Consider the following 17,890-nt stretch of genomic DNA (forward strand, 5'->3'; position numbering starts at 1 on the left):
GGGTGCTTCTCACTTTTTCGAGTGATTTCTGCTCCCTAGCAGTGCCATCCGCACGTCCGCCCACAGTAACGGAGCAGCGGAGAGAGCCGAGATGAAGAAACAATTTCTGCTGCTGGCTGTGGACGCTCCACTCCACTCTCTACATTGTGGTGCATCTTCGTTCGGCTGTTGATCTCCAGCCAGGATTTGCCAATGTTTTCCATACAAAACGCTTCACAACGCTAAGACGCGCGGTGCGCATGAAGTACATTGCTACGGTAAACCGTAGCCTGCGCGCTTTTTGCCATAAATTTCCCTGCATTATACCGCGGGGGTACACTGCTGACTGCTTTTCCCTCTCGCTAAACCCCTGGACGCGGGCAGAAGAAAAGTGCGGAAAAGTGTATTCACACCAACATTTGAGCTTGCGAGGGTGATTCGTGACGGCTGCAGGTGTGCAGATGGTTCGTACATTCTCATCAGCCCGACGATCTTGGGAATGTGTTTTGTCTGCTGGCACACGGCGGCACACAGCTGGACGTTCTCGAGCAAAACCGAGGCGAGCAAAATAAGTTTAAAATATTCGCCCTGTCCCCCTTGTATTCGGACGACTTTCCTCGTGTTTTTTTTTTTATAAATATTTATCGGCAATTCGATACTTGGCGAAGGATCACGTCTGGGCATGTTTGGAGAGTTTCGGTTTGCCACCTTCCCCAACCCGGCTGATGGCCATATGTTGTGTGGTTTCCGGTGTACACACTCCTCAACAGTTTTCCCCAATTCGCAACTACAAAACAACAACGCAGCCAACACAACACGGAGTGTATCCACGGTATCCTTGCATCGGGATAAGCTCCCATCTTCCCCCACCCTTACGATTGGATGCGAATTTATGGCCACCGGTGCAATATCACCGGCGGCTGGCTCACCTTTACACTCCCGCACCATTTGAAAGGTTACATCGTTTGACTATTTGTAGCAATTCATAGCGAATGAAAATTTATTCATAGTAGAGAGCATGGCTTTGATTTGCTACAAACGCTGCCCCTCCGACGACGCCACGCCGCGCGACTGTTAGATGCAACAGTTTGGCAATCGATACCTCGTTAGGCGAAATTGAATTGGCATGTTTTATCATCGCTCCTGTTAAGCGGCTTTGTGGAGAGAGAAAAAGTGATACTAAAAAAAAAATGCACAAACTTGCCAGGTATTCATTTAATGAAAAATGACTGCAATATTTGTTTTACTATTTGTTTAGAATCTTATGTTTAATATTCTGTTTTGTTTTGTTCGGGAATTTCAATGAAAGCTATCACCTTTTTGAATTTAATTTGTAGACCTTAAACTTTAAAAACAATTTTTGCTTGTACATTCGGCGAGTAGTACGTAAGTTAAACTTAAGTTGGTGTCTAGGCCATACACTTATCAATTAAACTTATTTAAAAAAAACTCATAAATTTATTATTATTATTTGGAAGAGCGTCCAAAAACGGCACTGTTACTATTAAAAAGCGTACATGTACATTGGATGACTGTGTTGACTTCTTAAGAGCAGAACAAGGTTTAATTCCCATCCGGGGTACCATTCAACCTTTTGCCCGGGTACAAACGCGTTGTCTTATGTCTTATTTTAAATCGGGTACAAACTAAAAATTAAAACTATACTTTCAATTTCTCACTACCATATTTACCCCACACTTAATCTTTCACATTTTAGGCACAAAAGCGTTATCCAATCCAATCAGCAACACCTGGACTTGAAACTTTTACTCGACCGACGAATGACTTTCATGATTGCTTAAGTATCATTATCTTGTAAACACTTTCGTTGTGGGAAACCGATCAATAAGATGCTCAAATTTAGCTTCAATGTACATTATCGGCTCAATAAGCACTACCTAAAGCCAGCGAGGGAAGCAGCGTTTGTCTAAAGCATCCAACAAAATAGCACAAATATGCTATCATTCACTCGGCTGGCAAAATTGCTCATCAACCAAGCATAACTTCCACAACAGAGATGTCGTGGATGGCTTAATTGCATGACCCCATACTCCCCGCCAAGCAGACCGAATTATAGATGGCATGTCAGTAGTTATGTATCTTCTTCTGTGCCATCACAGCCATCCTCCGTCTCAGTTTTGATTAATGATCAGGCTGATTAATTTCTTGCCAATTCCAGACACTCTAATTAAGACATTAAAGTGGAATAATAGAAGAATCGGAGACACATTTTTTCCCAAAACGTAAAAACACCAGCCAATTGTGACAGCTTCATAACGAGACACCAATTGAATTTCGTTTCGCAATACACCGGCGCGGCGCGTCTGTGCTTAGCAACAGATTGAGCATCACAGAGTATGAAATAAGTAACATTGAACTACAAATGTCTTCGATTATGCCAAAATCAGCAGGTACGCGCATCAAGCACTGACCATGGCATTCACCTCAGCTGCGCACGCGCATGTGAAAGTACGGGATGAACCATCACTTGCCTGCTTGCTCAGTACCCTTAAAACCCCCCATGTACATAATAATGTGCCTTCTTCAGAAACAATAAAGTGTCTCTAGGACACGCCGCTGCAAATCCTTTTTAATATCTGCCGGTGGCGAGTACATTCTCCTACTTATCCCTCGATCGCCCGGATCGATTAGTACTTTTACGGATTATTACCTTTTGCAAAACCGACCGACATCATGCCGCTCCAAACCTTCACGCATCCACTAATGGAATCAATAACCTCAAAAAAGCATCTCAAGTAACCGTTCCCCATGGTGCAAAGGGAGGGGAAGGCCACATTACCCAACCCAGACCCAAATCCCATTGATCTCCGCGCGCTTCCTTCACCTGCTGATTTATTTGATCAGCAATTTTTTCACTTAATTTCACCACCACCACCACCACCATGGGGATTCTGTGGTGTGTCTTGAGCCATCTTCAGCCGAAAGGCGGATCGAATTGGGTGAACGAAAAACTCGGGCTGCCGAAAACAAAAACCTAATTCCGCAAGGGCGCAAGAGCCCACACCGGTCTCGTCGGCTACGGACAGTCACTAAATGAACCAAAAAAAACAAAAAAAAAGCATAGAAAAAAGTGGCATGAAATTGAACGGAGCCTCTCCACAGTATCATCTGCTTCTTGGCAAAAGTGAATGTACTCGCACCGCCGTACGCAAACATGTAAAATCGCACTATCGAATGCTCTGTGTGTCTTACCGAAGGGGGGGAGTTGGTGTGATCGAACTAAATTTCTAGCCTTCTCCAACTTCTGCTCCAAGCCTCCAAGGAACCTCCAAAAGCCATGGACGGCGACGCTCAACCGGAACGATCAACTACCAGCGATCATCATCTATAGGGGAGCTGCTGCTGCTGCTCCACTACGATCTACAACACAATCGATAATGACGTCTTGAGAATCAACCTGCCATTGTTAGTGACGGGGGGTGTTGAGGTAGACCATAGCGGGGAAGATACTGCCACCACCACGCACCACGCAAGACCCAGAGATTGGACACCCGCGTGCCACCAAAACTGGGGGAGGAGGTTATAGAACACGTTCACCACGCGCCGTGGGCTCTTCACCTTCGCCGTCAACCCGAAGACCGCCGTGGCAGGGGTTTTGGACCGTTCGCGGATTATGACGGGGGAGTTCGTCTTCAAACGACAACACTCGAAGCGACCGGGCCAGGCCTTCTACCGTACGGCCGAACTCCCCCACCCACGGCCCCCGTGCAGCGTTCATCATCAGCATCAGCATCACCCTCTGCTCATCACCATCCGGGTGTGTGTTAGAATCGGCGAACGGCGTCGCGCGCGCGATGCTTGTGCTTATATAAAACCGCAACTCATCTTCTACAAGCATTAGTTCAGTTCGACAACTCCTCGAAGCTTGAAGCTTCTCTTGCGCATCCACACACACACACACAGACACTGTGTAGTTAACAGGTGTACAAAGCTGCGTGTGTTCGATATTTGGATAGTGCCTTATTCCCTGTTTAGCAACATTTTTCCAACTACTGCCTTTACGATGGTGCACAAGACGGTAATGCTCGTCGCTAAAAGTTCTGATCCTTCCGCAAAAAAAAAACACAAGTTCTCAAACCCATTTCTCCTCCTTCTGGTACAACCAGCTGTTGCTCTGTGCATTCCTGGGCCTTGCTAGTGCAGCCCGGCTCGACAACCTGTACGGTGCTCCGGCCCCAAGCGCCTCCTTCCAGGGTGGTGCCGGTGACGGCAACCTCCTGAATGCTCCGCGCCAGTCGCCAGCCAACCAATATCTGCCTCCGTCCGCGCAGGGACAGCAGGGCTACCCGTCGGTGGCACCGTTGGGCCAGCAGGGCCAGCAGCAGTCCGGCTTCAACACGTACAATCCGCAACCTTCCGGACCGGGATCGTATCCAGGCTCGGGCAGCGCCCCGAGCGGACCGGCCGGTGGAAGCTTCCAGGGCACGAACTACCAGCAAACGACTCCCATCCCGATTCTGCGCTACGAAAACGTCAACAACGGTGACGGCAGCTATCGATTCGAGTAAGTATTGAGTGGCATCGGCTGCATCGTTCAGGTGATAGATCGGCGCAGGGGTTAAAGGCTGCACTATCAGCACGGTGTATCTACTGATTATGACTAATTAATCACTTCATGAGCTCATTCGTTTGCCGCGAAACAAAACGATCGATGTTCATCATTGAATTATGTATGTGTATGTGTGTGTCTGTGAGTGTGTTTAATTGTGCTTAGATTGTTACAAAACGTCCCGATCGTGCTAAGTGTTTTCTACAGTACGATGTAATCACAGTTTAAAAGTTCAACAATGTGACTTGCTGCACACTAGGAGTTCAATGTGATGTGCAATATGGTTTGACCAGTGTGGAGAGCTCAAAAGTGCATCGAGTAGTGATTAAAAGGCATAAAAAATATGGTCACGTACAGAGTTGCTGAATACGAAGTTGCTGGAGATGATTCATAACAGATGGGGGCGTCGCTATTACACACGTTCCGCTGCACGTGAAACTATGAGTGATGTGAAATAGCTTCTTCCTTTTACACGTGAAATTTAACTAATCAGTTGCTTTTTATGTGTACAGTAATAATCAAGCTTACTATATCGTGATTTGTAATGCATTCCGAATCAAGAAAATGAATTTCGGAGTGATCTTTTTTCCATACAATAAGCCATCAATACGATGACAAAACCTGTTAGACAGTGGCTAGAATAGAATATACACGCGTGTATGTTTGTTAAATTTTTTAACCAGCATAGTCCAATAATGAAAGTCCTTTTGAATGATGAATTCTGTCGGTCTGAAATAGATTCAAACCCATGATCTGTGGTGTATAAGTCCGTATTCTTGCGTATCGCGCAAATGATCTTCGCTATAAGAGATCCTTTAAAGTCGTTAATGTTGCACGAGTTTTTGTTTGTAGATTTTTATGCGCTATTTGAACCAAAACTCGTAGGTTATGAAATTAAACTCAATTAGTCACAATAACTTAAAGATCATATAGTCCGTTTCAGTTCATTTTAAACCAAACAACTGCCAAGTAGCCTATTCAACAGGTGCTTTTTTTATAAATTCAATTCCGTTGATTGTATCCAAATTAGATTCCACTAAAGTTATGCCTTAAACTACCAAAGCCATTAAGTAGACCCAATATTTTAAACTCCATCCATCTTTCTGTTTGCTTCCTCCGCACAGCTATGCCACCGGCAACGGTATTCAGCACCAAGAGGAAGGCTTCCTGCGCAACCTAGGCCCGGAAAAGTCAGAACAGGTCGTGTCGGGCGGCTACTCGTACACCGCTCCCGACGGTCAGCTCTACAGCGTCCAGTACAAGGCGGACGCGAACGGATTCCAGCCCGTCGGTGACCATCTGCCAACGCCACCGCCACTGCCTCAAGCGCTGCAAGAGTAAGTACCGTACGCAAGCCTGCGCTGTTTGGCAAACGCAAAAACGCTAACAACGCGCTGTATATCACCCACCCCCTCCTCTCACTTTCAGAGCGTACGATCTCCACGCTCGACTGCATGCCGAAGCTGCCGCCCGGCCCCAGAACCCCGCCTACCAGGAACCGCAGGCCCAGTACGGTGCGCCCCAGGGTGGATCCCAGCAGCAGAGCTCGTACTACCCGCAGCAGCCTCAGCAGCAGCAACAGCCCCAGTACCACCACCAGCAGCAGCCGCAGTACCAGCAACCGCAGCAACCACAGTACAACCAGCAGCAGACGCCCCAGTTCAGCTCGCCGAACGCCATCCAAGGTTACCCGTCGGCACCGGCCAACCAGTACCTGCCACCGGCCAAGCGGCAACAGGGCTTCAATCCCAACAGTGGCTACACTTACTAGAACCCTGCGCTGCCTGCATTCTATCGATTTCAGTATTTATTTGTGCTCCCCAAACAAACAAACAAAAACCCGAACTCACACGCTAATAAACCAGTGGTGCTGCTAAGATACATGCGCGCGCGGCACACACACAACCATTGAAGGTGAAACCCTTCAAACCTCGAACTAGTGTCCCGGTGTGTTCTTCTTTCACTGATCAATTCCGAATTCTGTGAGGTGTTCTTGTGACACTTGTAAGTCAGTTATTGAGTACGACCTTGTCAAGTAATGGAGCAAGTTACCATGTGTAGCTCCTGATCAAAATCCTGAAATCCTTTCTCCCGCTCCGGAACATGTTGGACAATGTTACGCTCGTACATAACAGCTTCAATGCGCTTCCAAAATCCATCTAACCTTGCCTAAAATCTGAAAGCACTCAACAATCACTCGGATCTACATCGGAATCACGAAATCGAAGTCAAAAGTCAAGACCATGACCCTGACATTCGCCACACTTCTTCTTCGCACTCTCAGGGCATAATTGAGTTAAAGGCGCTTTTCCAACTGCAATAAAAAGGCATGGCTTACACCATTCGGGCATGTAAAACTGTGATTGTCCGATTGCTGTTTTTCACGAAAAGTTGCACAACCCAGCGGCAACACACAGCGTCACAAATCTTGCATTCTTGCAAAACAACCGAAAACCCTCGTACATCACCGTAATGAGCTTTTGTACAGGTGGGCGCGCTACTGGCCTGCTGGTTTTTGTTTTACCTCGCCAAGGGGGCCTGTGTTGCCTACTTTTCACGCTTAACCAGCCGCCGAGAGCCGCCGTTCTATTATGCAAACCTCATTCAGCCTCTTACGGGTTTCCCCCGTAAAGAATGCCCTTTCGACCCATGTCGGTTGCGATGCTCTCGTGTCATGTCAAAGGGGAGCGAAGGCGTGGTGGTGCCCGTTGTCATAGCTACTGTACTGTTTGTCGCTTGAGTGCGTTACGGCCCTTAGGCCGTGGGGCAATCTTCTCCACCAGAAGTGTGCAAACTGTCGAAGCGCATCTTTATGGACTTCCTACAAACGCATACAAACCCCTTCGTGCCAGGTGCAACGTGCAACACCGAACACGCCAGTGGGCGCTAGAGATGAAAGACAAATACAAATCAGTCACCGAACGCCCGAGAGCGATAAATCAAAGCACGAGCCCATAATTATCATAATTTATGTTGTGAAAAAAATTTACGACCCACACGACCACAATCACATACTGCGTGTGTGTAGGGGAAAGGGAGTGAGAGGTGATTTGGATTTGGTCCGATAAGATTGGCTTTCTTGAAGCAGCCAAGCATACATATGGACCCACACATATAACAAACACCTCAAATGGGTGCATTTTTTTACACGAACGGTGCAACATTCTCCTTCAAAAGAGCGTCCCTCTCCTCTGGTTTGGCGAGAAAAGCGGATGGATAGTGAACTGGGCTCACCGGTTCGGTTCTGTTCGATTCGGTTTCTATGCTATGATTCTCGCGACGGGCGGCCGATCATGGGTTGCCGATAATGGACTGATCGGCGATAAAATCCGCCCCCCAGCGCTCGTCCATACATCAAACGACGCGCCAAGGTGCGAGAAACAAAGCAATTGAATTGTTTGACGTTGGGTTGATACGAAAGCGATGCAGTGCTGCGGTGCTGCAAAGCGGAAGAGAGATTAGGTATGGGGATCACGCTCGTTAGATAAGGAACTGGACAGTTTCAGTTTTGTACGGCGAGAGTTAATTAATTTAATTGACACACTCGATGATATTGCTGCTGTAGCTATCGTTACGTTTGATCGCTGTGTGACGGCAAAAAGCATTAGATGCATCTATATTCAGCATTCTTATTATTAAGGGCGATAAATTGCAAATGCATCTCGCAAAGTAGAATTGAAAGCATCACTGACGGTACGACCTAGCCCGGCATGGTTCAACCTATTCTATTACTTCTGACGAATCGGTTTACGGAAATCGTATCAATAGGCGAAACCATTTCTGCAAGCGATTTATGATGTGGCCATCAGAAACAATGTTGCGGTGCAGGTTATCAGCCCGTGCTGATCAACGCATTGTGCGACTAAAATATTAACTGCAACACACCTGTCAGCAAAGATGTCAATCAGTATTTGCAGTGAAAAGAGGTTATCTTTGGTATTCAGTTTCTATGCTATGATTTTCGCGACGGACAGTGTTGTTTGGAACCATTTAATTTTACATTTAATTTAATTTACAATACATACATTTAATTTTGACATCTGAGTATGTTCTTATTCTCCAACGATTGTTTCAAATATTTTAGTTCTTGTATTCAATGTTTAGTTTAGTTTAATGTTTATTAATCGATGGGCTATAAAGCCCTCTCGAGTCAAATTGTTTTCATCAGAACATTGATATATTGTTTTCATTGGACGCACTTCGAACACTTAAACGTGAAGTCAATTTAGCTATCGTCATTCCACGCTCGTAGAGATCGTCAACTGAATTTAGTGAACGGCACATACAAACAAGGAGATTGCGAGTGCCAAAGGTTGTCCGGGTTTCAGCGACTGCCAGCATTGGCCAGCGACAGAGTATTCTGACAGGAAGATAGAGGTGAATTTAGCGAAAGCAGCTCGGGACAGTGGATGGTTCCGTTTAAGATTACGGTGATAAATGCGAGCCTGGAGTGCTCAACACGTTCGGCGGGGAGCGGGATCCCAAGCAACTAACACCTAGTCATGTAGTCGAGACGATGCGGCCAATCACGGAAGGCGAACCGCGTATTCCAGCGTATTTATAACCAAACCAAGTAGCCGATTACAACTAACGACTACTTGGCCTATCTGTTCCTCAAAAGAGAGTTTAGCATCTAGGAGGACTCCTAGATCCTTGACACAGTACACTCTTTCGAGGTTCTGACCGTCAAGCGTATAATTGAATTACGCTGGAGCTCTTGAGCGGCTGATTGAGATTATGGCGTAAATTCAGTCACAAAATTTAGATATCAAACTAATGACAAGGTCGTTGCGCGTCACTTTCAAGACATCTCCATCATATCGTATTAATGTTAGCATTGTGCGCATTGCTTGAACATAATCTGAACATTTTACTTTAAATTACTAAAGGATGTAAATGATATTTACAAAAATATTCATTGAAGTCCCTGTTTAGACTTCCCATCCCGGAATTTAGTAATGTACATTTTTCGTATTGCTTTAAAGTTTTATTTTATAAGAGTGCCTCTTAAAAATGATGTCTATGTCATTAGCGTTTCAAATTATGTGGTATTTTCCGAAGGTCTAGCTTAGGTGTCTAGTAAACATAAACGGAATTTCATAATATATTGCCATTTACAAAACACATTCCACTAAATTTTATTTCAGTAGATAAGAAGATAACTTTGGATATGAAAATATAAAATATTTATTCAACTTTTTGATATCCGGTAACCGATTTCAAAATAAAGAAATTGATCAAGAAATTTAGATAGAATCAGAAAAATTCTGGATAAATGGTTTCTGAATTTATAACAATCATTGAGAAACTGGGAAATTGCACCAACGGACTTTGAACCAAAGGGCGAAATATTTCCAAAAATGCACTTTGTGGGTTGTACTGTATAATGTACTATAGCGTACGTATAGTCCAGGCGTACTCCCTTGAGTAGTATATCCACCGTTACTATCAAATTGATGCAATCTGAAATTCGATTTGCCGCATAATTCCAGATCCTTCTATAGAAGCTTTCCAAAGTTCACCATTGTCTAGAACGCCTTGTGCGCCAGAAAGTCATTTTTCTCCATCAGTTCTATCACCAACGATCATCCTGCTAAGGAAATGTACCATCGCCAGCCTCAAAATACAATTCGTCCGTTGTCCCGCAGTCCTATCGCACTGACCCAATCTCAAACCACACATTTACTGACAGTTTAAATTGTACATCGCCGGGGCCACGGTTCTACCGATCCGCCATCCGATACAGGAAAAAAGCTTAATTTACAACCTGCACAGAACACCCACACACATATATACAGACACCCACAACGAGGCAACAAAGTAATCACATTTGCGTGATACTTCCATATCAATTACCCGGCACGAGTTCGCAAGCATCCGACACTTGTGCATGGGATCGAAGTGCTTAGATGGCGGGAGCACCTTTTTCCTTTACCTTTTCCTGCACCACGCGTTTTGGGTTTTTGTTCCCGATCGCACCGGAATGAAAGTTCAATTGCTTAGCACCCCCTGCTCCAAAACTGGTGGAAAAAGGCAGCGAGTGGAGTGAACCACACAACACCCCATCCCGCACTCACGCCAAAGCACTCGTGGGAAAAGAAATTACAAAACTCCCGTTGAGTGGACCGCGAGCACAGGGCAGTTGGGGAGGGCGTTTGCGGTTCGGCAAAATGCTTGCACCCGGCTTGCGGCTGACAAGTCTTCGGACAAAGCATATAATTCAACATCGTACGTGTACAAGTGGACCACCGGTTAGCAGGAGTAATGATCTGGGAAAAGCTTGCCTGATGGATTTATTATGGACACTGCCGGCGTGTCCTGGGTGACGTGAGTCCGCGCCTGAAGGAGCCTGAAGTTGCGGTGCGGTTTCGGAAGGCACCAACTTCTCCATTCCTAAGACGGCTCCGGGCGCTAGCACGCTCACGCCGGGAGGCATGATTTATGGTAGTCTTGTTGCAGGACTTACTTTTCCATTAGTGAATATTGCGCGAAAGAGTTTCCACCCGTTCCATCTCGAGATTGATCTTTCGGGCAAAGTACAAAAAACACAGGACTTCCTACGAAGTTTCCCAATTTCGGGTATGAACAGGGTTAAGTTTGTGCGGTAAACGATTGTTTTAACGATATGAAATAAACTCCCGCCGGACATTAGCACGCACACACGGTACTTTCAGGGAAAACACATGTTCGCTCTGCATGCTCTCTGTACCTCCGAGGGGGGGCAAGACAAAGAATCAATCGGTTAAACTTTCCACCACTTTCAATTGACCATCTCCTATCTGATTTGTGGCCAACTGTCTTTTATGGAGATTGGAGGTAGAGGGCGAAGATTAGAAACCCTTTGGAGTTTCCTGCCGAGGATCCTTCTTTCGCCCTGTCTCTTTCTCTCACTATGAACACAACAAAAGGATGCATTATTCATATTGGAAACTAGAAACTTTTCCTCATCGTTCGATAGTAGAAAGTAGGAAGTAGGAAAAACCTGCTGCAGGTTTTTGTACCCCAAACATAAAACCAAAGCGCGATAAAGAACCGCTTCTTCCGTATCCTTCTTCTGCTTCCGCGGTACTACCTGGCCTGACAGATGATTCTGGTACAAGATTGTGCAACCACAGCGGCGGCATACGGCGATGGGAATGAAAACTTTTCCAATACAATTCATCTATCTTTCTTTCCTTTTTTTGTTGTTGCTGAGCTTTTTTAAGATGTACGAGCACACGGGAAAATCCGAACGGACGCGCACACAGCCGGCAGCGTCAGGGCTGGAATCCAATTTGATGTCACACCGGCTTACTTATGCTCCCGAGACTTGGCTCCAGTGTCTTTGTGATTGCATTTTCGGTTAATGTCGTGCAGATGGGTGTGTATGGGTGTGTGTGTGCCTTTTCCTGTCTGGGACTCTTGACTCTTGGCAGCTCTGTTAAAACTTCATTCCTTTACTCAACGGTTGAATTCAGTTAGCACAAACTTATGACCCTGTCGGGGCTTTCTTTGTCTACCCTATCTAGGAAAGGTTTCTTTTTTGGGGATGTTTTTTTTTCGTTTGCTTTACAATCAATGATATTAAATTGTATCAAGAAATGTTTTCAGCTGATTGCTTTGCTAGCTGTTTTCATAAGATGTTAAATTTTAATGCTAGAAAAAAAGTTATCTCTATTCGATGAATTATAAATGCTTTCGTTTAGAACATATTTGAGACCCACCAAAATGGCATTTTTGGTACTATTTTTCATTCTACTTTCATCGCATGTTCTTGTTTTTTCAAGAGCCTTTCACCTAGTTGGAATCATTCGTATGTTGTAAGTAAGCGAAAGTATAACTCTTCATGCGTCATTATTATATACAGTAGAACGTCGATTATCCTTGGACGGATTAACCAGCAGACTGCTTAATCGTGCGCATGAATTTTACATATTTTCAATCGCTGTGAACATTTGCAGCTATTGTCAAGTTGAAAAACATTTTTTGTAGCTATTTAGTATCTAGTGTTATTTCGATTTTTTTGTAAATTTCGAATTTTTATTGAAGAACATTTGTTAAATAAAAAATATTCTGCTAATGATGTATTGTTCGGTAGTACGTGAACTGTTAGTATAACGAGTGAATTTTATATTTGTTATATAAATTCGAAATTTGTTGGACTATCATCAGTGGATATCAATTAACCGGAAACCGTCCGGTCCTGAAGTGACCAGAATATTGACGTTTGACTGTAAATCAATTATCCTTTCCTTGAGCGCAGTACTCTCAATATTTTTTGAAAGAAATATAATTGAAATTTCATTTTATTTTCACTTCTTCTGCCTCTGTTTGGATCTTTAAGGTTACCTCATCCCGAACATACTTAATAAAAGGTTTTTTGTAAATAAAATTGAATAACTTCTGGCGTTATAATGCAGAAGGTCTGTGTATGCAGCAGGAAGATTCATTTGAGTTTTATTTTTTACCAAATTTGATCGATTAACTTAAAAGAAGAAAAAACAATAAAGAACCATGGAAAAGTTTAATGTATTGTTATCAGTTGAGCTTGATGCGATATGAATAATGAAATAGCATCAAATTACCTTCGCTTGTCTTGTTTTAATTTATACAAGAAGCGAAAAAATCTTTACAAAATTTCCACTCTGATAGATTTCTCCACTTTGCTTACAAAAAAATACTGACAATTTGAAACAATCTTCGCCCTTTACAAGCAGTTTTCCCGTTCCCCTCTACGTGTCTTTCATTTAATTTATGATCCTTTTTTTTCCTATAATCACAATGTTGCATCTCCATCCAGTCTCTTGTATTTCAAAAATATATTCTCAAATACAAAAAACGCTGCAAATCTTCAAAAACTTTCGCCAGACTAAAAAAATGCTACAAATTTCTTAACACAATACCGTAAAAATTAATATGCAGACAATGCGGCAGTCTTACACTACACACCCTACATGTCCGGGAGATTGTTTTTGCTTCAGGTGACTTTCGCCGATGATCTATTCTACCCTCACCCGGGGCTCAAAGAAACCTGGGCAACCAGGAAAAAAAACCCTAGAACGAAAATTGCACCATAAAATATCGCTTAAGTGTGCAATAATACCAAACGGCTTTCGTTGCAAACGTATCATTCAACCGATCGTTCGTCTAAACATTCGCTAACACTGGCCGGCCACGACAACTTCCCGTTCATCCCGTCCCGTCTGTCTCACTGGGTTTGAGTGTTTGGATTTTCACCCATTGTGCAGTTTGCCTGCAATACTCGACATGAATATGCAATGAGCTCCTGGGCGGACGATGTACAACGCGCGCACTCAAGTAGCATTCATGCATACCCCAACGGTGGTCCTTTGCCAGCTTATTCAGCTTAGAGTATTTTTCTATAACAAACAAACATCTAAATTTCCGTATCAACGGGACCGATCCTGCTCCCGATAAGATCGGCAACATAGACGATTGGCGGGGGGAGCGCATACCAGACTAAGCGCGGCACCATCCGCGCCCGAAAAAACACGTCCGTGAGGTGGAAAAACAGGTGCAGATTTTCCACCAGCACCTCCGGACAGCGAAACGGTTCGTGTCAAGAATACTGGAGCTCCACCACGGTGTGTGTCTGTGTCACATGTGTTTCGCGACCGTTCGGCCATTGACATCCCCCATTGGGTGGCATTCGTATGCCACCCGTGGAGCGTTAATTAAACGGAATGAAATCGTATAACTCACTCGGCCCCTGGTTCGCGGGAGCAGTAATGAATAAATCCAGTCGAGAGTGTTTGTGTAATAGCGAGGCAACAGCAGAAGGTAGGGAAACGTTCGTACACTTTCAGTTTAATTTAGCTGTGGTATGAGTCGTAGTTGGTTTGGAAATTCTGTATGTGATGTAAAAATTGATTCGATTTTTAAGCAAATATTAGAGTAATACGATTATTTATCAAATTCAAACAGTAGAAATTTCAATCTGTAATTGAAAAACAGTAGCGCTTAATTTTTTTATTTTTTTTTTTAAATTTTGGGTCAACCTTGGACGTTAATCTGTACAGATTTGATGGGGTGCCTTTACTTTACATAAGCTATTGTATTTAAATATAACTAAACCCATGCTAAAACTTCGAAACAAAAACTTCGCCAATACTACTACATGCCCTGCCCCTCTCTTGCCATAATCACACTGTTTGCTGAACCAATAAATCGTCCAGACGAAGGATTGAACTTCCCATGCCAAACTGTCAACCCTATTTTCCAATCAACCGGTTCGACGGATAAAAGTTCGCTTAATTTCAATCAAATCTCTTGTGCCGATATACGGAAAGCGATCCTTTCGCTTACTTTCTTTTTATTTTACTTTGAAGCATGTCAAATTTGCACGTCTTGTCAAATTGATTCGGATCGCTTGCTTTTTTCTTCGTTTGGTGACCATTTCTACGGTCAAATTAAAAGAGACAAACCGCCCTAAGTAAATATAGAAAACCAGCGATCTATGGCAAACAGCGAGAAAATTAACATTCACTCTGCCAAACTCGTCATCAAAGTGGGAGGAACATTTTCTCTCCCAAGAAACCCAACCAGAGATCCTATTTGCTGGGACAATCCAAGTACAATCACACAAACCAAGTATGACTGCAGTAACCTGGAAGGGAAACATCAAGCCGCAACAAATGGAAAAAACGGCAGCCTCAAAAAATCTCATAAAAATGTAAATTTTCAATAAAAATCGGAGTCTTAATCCTATTGCACCAACCGTCCGTCTCTGCCGCGCCCAACACGTTGCTGATTAGGACCCACCGAAGTACCAGAGCCAATCGTCAGAGCCAATAACAAACCGGAACGAGAGAAAGGAGTGTTCACAATTCCAGTTCTTGCTCATTTTTTTTTTACCACGTTTTATGTTTTCGTCTCTTTGCTTCACATTTTCCCGTTGATGCGTTCGGCTGCCAACTTTATCACCTTGAATGAGGAAGCGCTACAATTCAGGAAACGCCGTCGGCGTAGAAGCTGACGATTGCGATTGCGATTGAAGGCACAATTTGCACGAGAGCACGAGCGCTAATAATGAACGTTACTTGCAACGAACTGTTATTGATTCATTATCGATTTGATTGATTGATCATGCTGCAAAATAATGTTCTTTTATAGGTTTATACGCGCTGGAACTCTCTAACGAGAACCATTTTGCACTTATTTAGTTGAGATTGAAATGTTTTCAGTTTTTTTTTTAAATGATGTTTCATTTTACTCAGCTGTAGCAGTCGTTTTAACACTTCACATCACTGTACGGATCATTTCACACTTTCACTATACCGAAGCAACGAATAAAATGCTAAATAGACTCCATCTCTGCAACCGCGGGGGTGTAGCTCAGATGGTAGAGCGCTCGCTTAGCATGTGAGAGGTACCGGGATCGATACCCGGCATCTCCAGAGAGGAATACTTTTATCATTTAAAACCTTTTTCTCTCATCAAAGGCTTTCGTTCATGTTACGTGTTTTTGCTGATGAACAACGAAATGCAACCAAAATAGATATTAATTGTTTTAAGGAGGGGGGAAATACAGGGTTCTCGTGGTAGTGGGACGTTTTCCATGACTGACTCTTTCTTATAAGAAGTAGGCTTATATGTATGTTGGGATTTGGACTCTATGGCACACGTTTTGAACAAGTTCCTTGATAATTCCTATTTGATTTGTTTAAAAAGGATGCTATGGGGTTTTTAATTCCAATCGTATAAGGTAATTTCCAAAAAAAAAGAGTCAAAAAAGTTGTCCCTTACTTATGAGAACCCCTGAAAAACCCTGTAATTACGGGTCCCCGAGATACACGATTAATGGGGACCGAAAACAGCCACAAAATACCGCGTATCTCGAATTTCCGCGTAAGTCGAATCTCGTGATTTCCAGTCAAAATATACTTATCTTCGTGTAATTTTGCAAGTAGGGGATGGTTTTAGCAACTTAACTAATTATTTGATATGATTCTTACTAAATATAACAGTTTTAAATCTTTTGAAATGGTTTTTAACATTCGATCAATACGGAAATTATTTGGCATTTTACAATTGATGAGTCAAATCAGTACAAATTGCTCAAAGAACTGTCAAATTTAGAAATCCACGTATAAGAGGTACCGTGTATCTCGGGAACTATCTGTAATAAACAACACTTTTCAAATCAAAGATATGCTCAAAGATATTGTCTTAAGATGGCAATTATCACTGTTTAAAACTGCATGTGGTTTAGAGTAGTAACACAAATAATGTTGAAATAGGTTGAGATTCATTACATGTGCGAACTTTTCCATAAAATACAATGCAGATGACCCAGCTAACGCATTAAATTAATTTAATCAATAAAACTAACCAAAGAAAAACTTTCACATTGCTTCTGTTGACGAACGTTTTAGACTAACAGTGATTAATATTTTATTTCTCCAGTACTGACAACAGTACGTCCAGCAAAACCCACAAAAAAGGCAATAAAACGTCTGTCTAGTTCAGACGGAATGAATATCGTGGTCCTTTTGGTGCAACAGAAAAAAGAAGTAAGAAGAAAGAATCCTAATCACAATACGTAAACGATTCGCCGAGCATAAATTCCCAGACACGCACGTACGCAGAGCAACGGCGGTTGCACGTCGTGCTTGCCCTGTTCGCCTCACGCTTTCATACAGTTTAGACGCGTACCGTGCGAGAGTGGCCACGTACTGTGAGCGACCAAACGAGCGACGGTAAAGCTTTATAAAAATCCTGTTTCTCGATTGTTTTTCTTGTTCTTTTTGCTTTCATTTCTTTCCTGTTCTAACCACCGAAACTGCAGCAAACTGTCAACGGGTAGATCATACGTTGCCCGCCAGAAATAACTTCACCAAAGCGCGGCAAGCTACTCTCTGCTACCAGTCGTGAGCCGGCGGCTTCGGTGCAATCCAATTCCCGCGACATGGGATGGATAAATTGTTGCCCATCGTGTCTCCCGGTGTGGTGTGTGTATGTGGTTTAACACGGCAGCATCATCCATCGCACACTCGAAGAGCCTGGACGGCCTGTTGTTCGGCCAGGGATTTTGCACGGCGCAGAAGTTTATTTACTGCAGAGCTCAAGCCAACCAATCCACAGCAGCACAGCACGCGGCGGCTGCTGCGGTAGTCCCAAAGCGTCGGTTCATCTCACCACGGGCCGGGAGGAGGATAACGTTTTCGCGTACAAATACGTATCTGTTGCACCACTCGCATTCCAAATACGAGTCTAACGGCGTGTCTTACTGCATCGTTTGCAGTTTGAAGTGCGAGAAAAATACATTGGATGGAGGATGAAAAACATCCTTGCGTCCCTGAGGGTATGTTTGTATACTCGGTGACTTTAAAACTTTCAACA

General features: G+C 43.7%; 2 protein-coding genes and 1 non-coding gene across 3 annotated transcripts in view; 2 read left to right on the forward strand and 1 right to left on the reverse strand.

The window, feature by feature from the left end:
• The window catches only part of LOC1271063 (uncharacterized), a 116,479-nt gene that overhangs the window by 87,344 nt on the left and 11,245 nt on the right, over nucleotides 1-17,890 (reverse strand). The window lies entirely within an intron of this gene.
• Nucleotides 3,827-6,485, forward strand: LOC1271062 (pupal cuticle protein 20). Its single transcript, XM_309807.5, has 4 exons — nucleotides 3,827-4,018; nucleotides 4,107-4,504; nucleotides 5,674-5,886; nucleotides 5,978-6,485. Exons 1-4 carry the CDS (start codon nucleotides 4,004-4,006, stop codon nucleotides 6,318-6,320), a joined length of 969 nt encoding a protein of 322 aa, XP_309807.4. The 5' UTR covers nucleotides 3,827-4,003; the 3' UTR covers nucleotides 6,321-6,485.
• On the forward strand, nucleotides 15,873-15,945 carry Trnaa-agc (transfer RNA alanine (anticodon AGC)). The gene has a single exon. It is a non-coding gene; the product is annotated as a tRNA-Ala (tRNA).

The sequence above is a fragment of the Anopheles gambiae genome, chromosome 3 (genome assembly GCF_943734735.2).
Source record: "Anopheles gambiae chromosome 3, idAnoGambNW_F1_1, whole genome shotgun sequence".
In the NCBI taxonomy this organism is placed as follows: domain Eukaryota; kingdom Metazoa; phylum Arthropoda; class Insecta; order Diptera; family Culicidae; genus Anopheles; species Anopheles gambiae.